Consider the following 10,677-nt stretch of genomic DNA (forward strand, 5'->3'; position numbering starts at 1 on the left):
GCATTTTTAAAAATGTTGATCCCAGTTCTTATTGCAGTGAACCAATTTTCCTACAGGCATGAAAACTATTTAATTTAATCTTCTTTAATCTTATCTCTATGTTGCTCGGTTATTATCAGTGGTAAAAACAAAAATGATATCATACAAAAACAAAAGACTATACAAGCTCTGTTCAACCAGTCAGTCGTGACTGATCAGGTCTCCACACCTTTCTTTTCTTTTCCACAGTTCGATGCAATTAGAAATGAACCATGACTACATGCCCACACAGAATCCTAAAAGTCATCCTTCTTCAAAGACAATATGTGTAACATCCACTGCTAAGGCAAAGAGTCAGTGACAATTAAAAGTTAAGTCCATGTTTTCCCTGAGGACACGAGTCTCAGTTTACTGAGCCAAAGAAAAAACACATCAGCTTTTCTTCACTTAATCTCAGTCAGTGTGTGTCCCGGCTCAGAAGACGACTCATTACTCATCACTTCAGGCTGAGAGAAAGAGGGTGGAGAGGAGCGATAGCCTGTGTCATCCATGAGTGTGAGAGTGGTGGTAATGACTTCGCCCTCACCTTTGTAGGGGATGAGTGTTTGAACAGGGGTTGGCTCTTTGCAGCAGGAGAGCGTGGGAAGGGGAGAGCTTGCGATCAGAGAGACAAGGAGGCGGCGAGGAGGCGGCGAGGAGGCAGCGGGGATTGACTGTGATAGAATGGAGGGAAGAGGCCGATTTACAAAAGGGAGGGGGGGCTGCTGTGACGCACAGGCTGCGAGCGGCTACTGAGGTAGTAAACAAACCTGCCTGTGGAGGTGCTCGGTAGGTGTCTGCTGTCTCCATGGCAACTGGCCCTCATGCTCAGATGCTTCTCAGAATAATGAACTTTTTTTTTTAAACAAGCAGTGGTAGTGCTTCAAAGCCCCTGCACTTCAACCCATTTACCAAACCAAACTGCAGCCTCGAGTCAAGCCTAAACTTTGACCCACATCTACTAACCTTGACATTGAAGGAAATGTGCTCATTTGCTTTCTTGCTGAGAGTTGGATGAGAAGATGGCGCAGGACTTTCTAAGCTCTAGCTTAAGTAACAGGATGAAACATCAAGCCTGTCTGTGTCAAAAGCAAGGACTCTATATAAAGATAGACAACGCATGTCCAATTTCTCCCAATGTATAGAAATGAGGCCAAGATATATAATAAGATATCGAGGTCTGATACATGCGCTCTACCAATCGCTCAGCTGTCATTCATGACATTTCACTCCGTTATCATAACATCAAATACAAAACCAAAATTACAGAAAAAATGAACACTTGAACAAACAACAGTGTGTTAAGAAGTACGAGAATTGAAAAAATGAATTTATTTTATGTGAATTTTGACTTTTTAGTTTGGTCCATGTCCCATCCACTAACATGGAGGAAACAGTGTTTATGAGCTATACTGCAGCTGGCCACCAGGGGACAATCAAGACGAGTTGGCTTTACTTTTAGGTTGCTGTCATGTCAACCATCTTTATATGCAGTCTACCGACCAAATGTTGCAAAGTTCTCATATAACGTTAATCTATATCAAATGAAATAAACAAGATATATGTAGTTCATATACGTCTGAAAGTGGTTGTGTCATTTGATCAGATAAGTAAAGCTGCTTTCAGACACGCACTGAACTCCGCAGATCGTCCGTGTTTTCTCCGGAGGAGGTGCATGTGTGATCGCAAAAGTCAGAGTAAGAGGCTTTGGATTATCTGCAGACTTTCTCCGCCTGGCCTCCTGATATAAAGTCTGTAGAAAGTCAGGTGAAGTCGATGTGAGAACACAGCGGCGGATCCCCCGCTGGATTCAACCGAGCGAATGGGGGGGGGCTTAACATGTCACAGACGCAAAAATAAAAAAAAACCAAAATGAAAACCTAAAAGCTCCCGGTGAACAAAGTAGTGACACACACATGGAAGACACCAACGAAGATGTTGTGAGAGTTTGTGATGATAAGACCTCCCGCTGTGTTGCGCATGTGTGAAAGGCAACTGCAGATCAACCTTGTAGCCAATTCTCCGCACTTTACCTTCAGGTCATGTCTGAAAACAGCTGAAGTGAACATCTTCACCTAAGATACAATTATCCGATGCTTAGCTTAGCATAAAGAGTGGAAATAGGAGGAAACAGCCAGCATATTGTAACAAAATCCAGACGCACCCCCAAAGCTCATCGATAACGTATAAGTCATTAAAATAATGAATTTTTATCTTGACTTCATGTGTGGGATGCGGCTGTTTCCCCTTGTTTCTTTATGCTACACTAAGATAACTCCGGCAGCTTTTCAGTGACTTGAGAGTTATATTAATCTTCTCTTCTAGTTCTGCAACAACACAGTGCCTAACGTGATCTTTTCTATTTATTGTATTTTGAGTTTCTTTAATACTCAGTAACAGGATTGTACAAAACACCCTTTCCTCAACTTCCATTACAGTCATTCCTGCTCCTGAGCTTTTGACCACATGACCTTCATCGGCAGATGGAGTTTATACCATTGTCATTGCAATGCAGTTATTTAAATATAGTTAGAATAGTTAGACATATATTAGAGTTAGACAAGAAGATTGATAAAACTGGCTTGCCTTCACATTTAATATTGAAATAGAGCAGTGGTAGGGCTGAATAGTTCTCAGGACAGCACTTTATTTTTCCTATAATTAAAGAAAATAACACAAACTAGCAGACTAACATGTCCTTTAAGATGGTCCCTGCCAGTAAGGACAGCGTGGTCAGGGTGAATGAAAAAAGAAAAGTAAATGTTGCACTTTCAATTAAGTCGACAAATGATTCCTTATCCTTAAAAGATAAATGAATGAGTCTCTAGTTTTCAGGGATGTGGTCACAGTGATGAAAAAGTCAAATCTAGAGCGTTATTAAATTCTGACAGAGACTATTTTACCCAGGCAGGTTTTATGGTGAGCAAGCTAATAGGCTGAAACCTCATTCAGGATGTGAACTAGTGAAGGAGCCCTGATGCTGCAGAATGGATGAAATAGATGAAAAAAACAAATTGGCTGAAATCATATCAACCTTGGATCGGAGAAAAGTTCTGCATCCCTGAGCTAGAGCCAGCAGGGGAGTTAGCTTAGCATAAAGACTAGAAACAGGGGGAACAGATAGCATGCTCTGTGTTATAACCTGTGTGGCTTATGTCTTATAGATTTTGACACACACACACACACACCTTCCATTGACTGTTGCCCCACAGACTCATCCTGTCACTTGCTTGTGAAGTGGAACATACTGAGGCCACATAGTTTGTAACAGTGACCATCTTCTTCCTCCCTCTCCCATTTCTCCTGCCCTCACTGACCACATCCACGTTAACATTTTCCATGGAACCAAACAGCAGCATTTTGTCTCTGGAAATTCTTTTATTCAAGTTTCACATACAGTACTTCAGATAACAAAAAATATAATAAATTCAAATCAGTTTCACTGACCAGCTGCACGGCAAACATTCACATGATAAATATTAACTTTTAATAAATAAAGAATAAATACAAATTAATGCTACGGAGAGGATGTGCATCTCTCCTAGTGGTAGTTTTAGTTGTGTGAAATTCATTCTTGTCAGTCTCTGCATTGATGTACTTCATGTCACTGAGGCTGCTGTCCATGTATATACAGCACATGTGTTTCTTTCAGAGTCAGACATCTGCAGCTCAGTCTATTGTCACAGCCTCAGCTTCCTGTAGCTGTCGGCTCGGACCCCCGGCCGGTGTGTAACCCCCATGTCTCCAGAATAACTCCACATGGGTGAAACTCCTCGGACTTAGGAATTCATTCCAATCCGAAACCTTTTCCGGTCTCCGCTGTGCGTCAGAAAGCCTGTGTGCCTTTTGAGGAGTCATCACGTCTCGTCTGCAGCTCGCAGGAAAGTTCATGAGAGGGAGAAAGACTTTTAGGATGCCTTGGTCTTTCTGCTGAGCTCCAGGTACGTGGAGGACTTGAGGAAGCGAGGGTAGCAGTCCTTCTCCATCAGGGTGTAGATTTTGGACTGGGCCAGGTCGAAACAGGACTGACTGGGATGCTCCGTGTTCTTCTTGATGATGGCTTTGGTCACATGGTCCAGATTTACCTATAGATGAATAAAAGAGTTACAGAGATGAGTATACTGCCTGATAAGATAAATGAACAGAGTTAACAGAGCAAATCCTTATTTGGCTTTTCGACCTATTTGATATTTACCTCTCGTGGTGCATCGGATCCAATGAATTCCTCATAAATTTTCTTCGCTTTAGTGGCCAGCTTTGAGGGTTTAGTGGCCCTGTAGTCCTCGCAGGCCAAGTAAAAGGCAATGTTTTCCTCGCTGAACTCACTGACGAGGAATGCTCTGAACAGGCACAGTCCATCTGGAAACAGGAGCAAGAGACAATTAACATCTGGGAGTCATCTTAAAACATCTGGAATGACCCAATTCTACCTATACTGCGTCGAGTATGACGTGATGTGTGCTTACTTTGGCAGGAGAGCAGTTTCTCAAACGACTCCTTCCACTTCAGAGGTTCATCGGTATTTAACCTGCAGGAGCAGAAAAAACATTAGTATGAGTTTTAAAAGTCTCTGCTGTCCTCTGTTGTTCTGCTCGCTGGCTTGAATTTTGTTTGACTTACCTCAGTTTGTCACATTTCTTTGTCTGTCCAGCGCCAGTGATGCTGTGATCTGACTTCTGGAGTAAACTTCCAAACAAAGCTTTCAGCTCCTTTGCCCTGCAACGATACAGAAAGAGAACATGTTAATATAAAAGAAACATTTAAAGTAAATTAAGTCCAGCTGTCATATTCTAAAAGTGCAAAACTGATCGCTTTTCCACCATAGAAAGAAAACCTCAGTGGATCTCACCTCTCCAGGCAGGTGATGGGCAGTGATTCCAGTCCTCTGCACATGATGAGATCTTTTCTTCCTGCTCACGACTGAATATTTCCAAAGTGTTTGTAAGTATTGTATGTTACAGCTACAGGTCTTCCTTGCCGTCAGTGAGTGAGCTCTCAGCTGGTCTGCCTTCATCTGTCAGAGAGGCACTCTTTATAGGGTAGCCCACACTGTGACATCATGACTCTCAGCCAATGAGAGAAGACGTGTGGGAGGATGAGGTGACGCCTCTACGCTGATTTTCCTCCAGACTACTTCCTCACTGCTGCACAACACATGCGCTGGTTACATTGATGGAATTACTTCCTCAGTCATAAATGTCTTTGTGGTCATTCACAGGGGTGTGAATGTAAGTGAACGAGTGCGTGCGTTTCCCTGGAGATCCAGGCATTCACACAAGGAAAGAAAATCCCCTAAAGTGAGGACTTTTTGACAGCCCTCTCTTTAATAGAAGCCAAGTTTAACCCTCATGTCAACTTCCACTATTTGTCAGTGAATTCCGAAATGCCCGAAATGACTAATTTGACAGACCTGGACTGTAATCAGGTCCTTCACGTCAGTAAAAGTCATTATAACACAAAGTGAAAAATAGCCCTACTGATATTTTTGAGAGATTGATTGATAGACTTAAGGAGGAGAGCTGCCTCACAGCTCATAAAGTAACACACCATCTGTTTTTCTGAAAAAAAAAATGACAATCAAAAATGTCTTGATCACCTGAACGAGGTTTGTGACAGGTGCATTAGTAGAAGAGACAACTTCGAGGAAGAAAAGACACCTGCACACTGTTTACACTTGCTCAGTACTGAACATATGCTCTGAAATGACAGACGCCTGTCTCAGAGATCCATGGTTTTCATTGGACAGCAACACCGAGTTAAATAACAACTTTAGAGCGTTTTATTCTTGCTTCTATCATTATTGGATTGCCACCATTGGTATATTAGCATGAAACCAAATGAGATAGCCTGTTTTTTACTTCTTTATGTTCTTGTTTCATCATCTTCTGTAAGTTGATCAAATATGTTTGAGTAAATTCCACACCTGCAAGTGAACCAGTGGCTATAGCTGTTATCAAATGTAATGAAGTAAAAACATACCGTAGACTTGAAGTAGGAGGCAGCAGAAAATGTTATACTCTAATACACTGCAAATGCCCTTTAAAACTACTATTCAAGTTTCACAAGGTCACCAAACTGAACCAATGATAATGATAAAGGTGAATCTGAACAGGCCCAAAAAAACTAGCAGAGGCCGGGTGAATGTGAGTCAAGCAAAGTCTGCATAGTCCAAGAGTCTTACTGGGCTCTTTATGAAGTCTTATAAACTACAGGATAAAGGGGATAGGAAGATTGTCTGATGGTTAAAAAAAAAATATATATATATATATAAATGTATGTTATATGAAATAAACCCACACAGGCCTGATGGAACATAAGATGGTCCTCACAACAGAAGAAGTGTTTTTGTATGTGTCATGTGGGTCATAAGGTCATATGAAAGCAATTGTACAATCTCTGTCTGGAACATTCTTGTCAGTATTATATCCACAGCTATATCTGTCTTCTCAACCTCCGGGTGGAGAAAACTATTGTTCACTTAATGAGAAAAATCTAAATTTAGCCAGACAGAGAGCTGTCTAAAAGTAAATGCTGCTACAGGTTATTTCTCATTGGGTTCACAGGAAACACAGGAAAGAGAAAATCAGGCAGCCGGATGGAGAGGCAGCGAGCTCATTTAAAGTTTCTTAGCCGGCTGCCTCAGCCGGCAGCCTGAACAATACTTACTCTCCGCCCTAAGTGGCTGCTTTGTCCGACACACTGGTTCTGCCAATGGCAGGTCACTAAGGCCTGAAATAATGAGCTGCTTCCCTGCTTCTTCTGTAGAAACATAGTCTTTGTAGGTCTGCAGTGGGAGGAACTTCCTAGAAACAAAGCGGGGCATGTGGCAGGGTGAGCTCTGAGGAAGAAAAGGGAGTAATTTGGCTTTCTTTGCTATGGTTTAAATTGACTCAACATGCAGTTTTCCAGCCTCAATGGGCAAAGCAACTATATTCGCAGGAAAACTATAAAAAGTAACAATTAAATGTGAAACGTATTTCTCACAAAGCAAAATGAGGCCAAATCAAATTGACTCATTGCTAAATATTAAATAACTGTTACTGTCTTTTAAAGCCCTACAGACTAACCCATAAACTCACTTCTAGCTTTTGTGTTGCAACTGTTATATAGAGACCCATCTCCTGCCTGTTTATGCCTCTCATACATATATGACACATAAATGGTGAATTGATGTTGTATCACATAAACTCTTTGTTATCTCACAGCAGAATGAGATATTGACACGGTTTTTAGAAAATGGGCCATGGCGTGTGGGGAGGAGGAGGAGGAGCAGGTGATTTAACTGAGGCGGGAGTGTCGGGATCTGATTGACTAAATCAGAATCAGAACGCACAAACAACTGGAGATAACCACGACAGATGGGTACTCCACATACTAAAAAGCAGGTATAATACAAATATTTATATTTAAAATGATTAGATAACTGCTACTAATGGTTGTCAGCACCGCGCTTAATAATGTCCATTTATCCGTCATGATCAATATTCCACTCACCCAGAGGTTGGCAAATCGATACAGTGGAACATCTAGAAGCTAAAGGGCAATATTTCATTTTTAAGAGTTGTTGCAAACCAAAAACAAAGCTAAAAGGACAGTGAATATTGATCTAGTGGAGACAGATATGCTTCGTAATGGCTGCTTTTTAGTAAAAAGTATTTACTAAAAGGTTAGCCACATCATTATCATAAGTTGATATGTCATGGGTGATTTGCTGTTTCTTGAGAGTTCAATCTGACGGATCAATAATGCCAATTAAAACGTATTTGTTGTTTTAAGCATTTTCCAAGGCTTCATGGCGTGACTGCACCAAAAACTAGTTCAGCGGCTGATCGGTATGTAACAAAATAGAAACAGCTGTTTTGGAAAAAAAATGCCAAATAGTATCAAATGTGTGTTTTGATAAAAGGAAGATCACAAGGATTCTAACCTTCACAGCTTGTTATGTTGACCTCATTTTGCAAAGAAAAGTTAACTCTAGAAATAACAATTGCAGCTTAAAACGTCAAGGTCAAACAGTGAAACACTTTCGGCTTCACTGTGACAAAGAAAGTTCTTCCTGCTATCATCACTTTGCATTAATGTGTCGGAAGCGCTCACAGAGTAGTCACAGATTTGTTTTTTTTAAACACTTATTTATCACATCAATTATATTACAGCAGCATCTGTTATTCAGCTGTTGTTCTTCTATGGTCTCCACACTTTCCAGTTCCCTAAATACAGTAGCTGCATATACATAACAGCTATTATTATTATTATTATTATTATAGTTATTATTATTATTATCTACCTTTAAATATATGTTATGCAATCTTAATTATGTTTAATATTCATAACAATCAGTGTGATATACAGCATATTACATCTTCTATAATTGCACTACTAAGGCGTTATGTGTATTTACATCATATGTCTACACACATATTAGAGGTAAAATGCTGCTCCTCCATCTGGGCTCCATTACTGACCTTGTGTTCATGTGTGTGTTTTGTTTTAATTTGTTTCTGTGTTTTATTGACTTGAATTATTTCTGAACTTAATCACACTTTCTCTCCATGATGCACAGAGAGGACTCTATGTTTAATCACTTTTACCTTTAACTGAACTTTGGAATACATCAGCTGTACGTTTTCAGATAATATGTTTCATCTTCTGGGTCCAGCCCAAAACACCTGTCGCATTTATCTTGATTTACTTGGTTTAAAAACTACAAAACCTTATTAAATTGTGATCTTTATTTTACCACTGGGAGCTACTCAATTCATGTTGATTTATGCTGCATGCTTTTCGTTAATTTCAAACTAGTCTTTATCTTGATTCATGCATTATCTTGAGGACTTTCTCTGCTTCCTGCCCAACTCCAGTTGAGATGATTTCCGAGCCTTGCTTTCTGCAAGAGTCTGTCATATGCGGGAAGTACAGAGCAGCGTGGAATTCCCACAAAGTCTGTCCATTTCCCAGACGACGTGACCCCGACCTCTATGTGGAAGTCGTCCAAAAACAACCCTGTTTCCTCCTCCTTTTGCTGACTCTCCTCCTCCCTCTCTGCTGCAGCAGAAGCTCACATGGTCAGAGTCTATGTTTCGAGCTCATGAGCAACAACATTCAAAGTCAAAATAGAAACAACAAAACACACAGAGTGTATTTGCTGAAGAAAACACAGTTTGAGTGGCACCAGCTGGCAGCGGACAGAGAATCCACAATCTGCATATTCACCCAGCAGAGCAGGTGGCTCACCTAATGCATCGAAACGAAGACGCTCCGCCAACAGTCACCTGCTCTCTGCCAGATTACCCCACTGTATCTCTGTATCATCAAATGTCAACTGGCCATCGAACATCTGGAGGTGCAGCAGCGAGGAAGTCGAATCAATTTGAACTAGTTTGCACATTAAAAAGATGAACCAGTGTATCCAGTGTATCCAGTGCTTCTGTTACATGTCCCACATGTGTCTCAGTCACTTTTTGTACCTGCTGGCTATTAAAGCCGAATGTATTTTTAATTCGGACACACTGGCTTTGATAAATACATGCATGAGTTACATTTCGCCCCCATCTGGCATCAAGCTACATGAGTTTGCATTTGGAGGAGAGAAAAAAATGACTGCACGTTGACGGGATCATATTGACATCAACTTGCACGGCTGAATTATAACGGCACATGGTGAAAAGGCTCGGTGAGACATTTAGAACTTCCCTTTCTTCTTGGAATAATTGCAAATTGTTTAATTTTATTTTCCAAAGAATACACTGCAGGAGGCTAATAAGTTTGCCCTCGCTAGCACCAAAACAAATATGTCTGCAGCGTGGCCAGCAATGCACCAGCGGGACGTTGGTCGGCACACGGGTAATTGGGTACATTGCCAGAGATCCAGCAGCAGGCAAGAGATGGTGCTTTATGGGAAATAATCACGGACACTACAATGTGCCCTCTCTTATTCTGAAATATGGCTGCCTGGTGATAGGGTAGTGTGGGAACAGAAGGTTAATGAGGCGACAGTCACATAAGTATGATGAGGGCATTGGTGTCTTTTCCATATTTGTTAAAGCATTTGTTATATTCAGTCACACAACCCATTAGGTTAGGCGACATGTCAACACCTTCTTTTCAAGAAACAAAGCACACGAACTGGCTTGGATCCTAAAAAGTATAAACCTTAAAAACCCATTAAAAAATGTATAATTTAGCAATCAAGCGGCATTTTTCATTAAAACTGCTTGATTTACAAGTTTATGCAAAATAAATATTTCATGAGTATTACAAGGACATGCAGGACTTTAAAAGGCAAGGAGCATACACTTAAGTCAAGTAAACAGTCGGATTACAAAAAGGACATTAGTTATAACATTATGTCCAACTGAAAGCATTTGGGTTTTTCTTCTCTTTTTCCATGACAGCAAAGAGATTAAGTAAATGTTTGCCTGCTTTTAAGCTCTGGGGTATTTCGGGGGGCAAGTGAAGAACACGTGGGACCGGCCTGTTGCAGGTATCTGGGCAAACACATCTGTTCAGAGCACCACCTGCTCGGCAACACTCGAGAGGAGGAATCACGGTCGAGTTTTTCTCAGAAATGAACTGTCAGCGTGGATCTTTACAATAAGAGTGTGCAGTCATGCTGGATCTCTAATACTGGCTCTCTGATCTAAATGCTAACAAGCTCCG

At 40.9% G+C, this 10,677-nt stretch overlaps 1 protein-coding gene across 1 annotated transcript; it reads right to left on the reverse strand.

Moving 5' to 3' along the window:
- Window positions 1–3,381: 3,381 nt before the first annotated feature.
- On the reverse strand, window positions 3,382–5,012 carry rgs5b (regulator of G protein signaling 5b). Its single transcript, XM_035170561.2, has 5 exons — window positions 4,868–5,012; window positions 4,639–4,734; window positions 4,485–4,546; window positions 4,214–4,377; window positions 3,382–4,103 (listed from the first exon to the last, which is right to left on the reverse strand). The coding sequence occupies exons 1-5, from the start codon at window positions 4,909–4,911 to the stop codon at window positions 3,927–3,929; spliced, it is 543 nt and encodes a 180-aa protein (XP_035026452.1). The 5' UTR covers window positions 4,912–5,012; the 3' UTR covers window positions 3,382–3,926.
- Between the last annotated feature and the right edge of the window lie 5,665 nt (window positions 5,013–10,677).

This window comes from Hippoglossus stenolepis, chromosome 11 (genome assembly GCF_022539355.2).
Source record: "Hippoglossus stenolepis isolate QCI-W04-F060 chromosome 11, HSTE1.2, whole genome shotgun sequence".
Lineage (NCBI taxonomy): Eukaryota > Metazoa > Chordata > Actinopteri > Pleuronectiformes > Pleuronectidae > Hippoglossus > Hippoglossus stenolepis.

Excerpts from the sequence above, each read along its gene's own strand:
- rgs5b (XM_035170561.2), bottom strand. The coding sequence starts at position 4,911 with ATGTGCAGAGGACTGGAATCACTGCCCATCACCTGCCTGGAGAG. Across the intron at positions 4,547-4,638 it reads AAGAAATGTGACAAACTGAG|GTTAAATACCGATGAACCTC; the intron begins GTAAGTCAAACA and ends CTGCTCCTGCAG. Across the intron at positions 4,104-4,213 it reads GATCCGATGCACCACGAGAG|GTAAATCTGGACCATGTGAC; the intron begins GTAAATATCAAA and ends ATTCATCTATAG.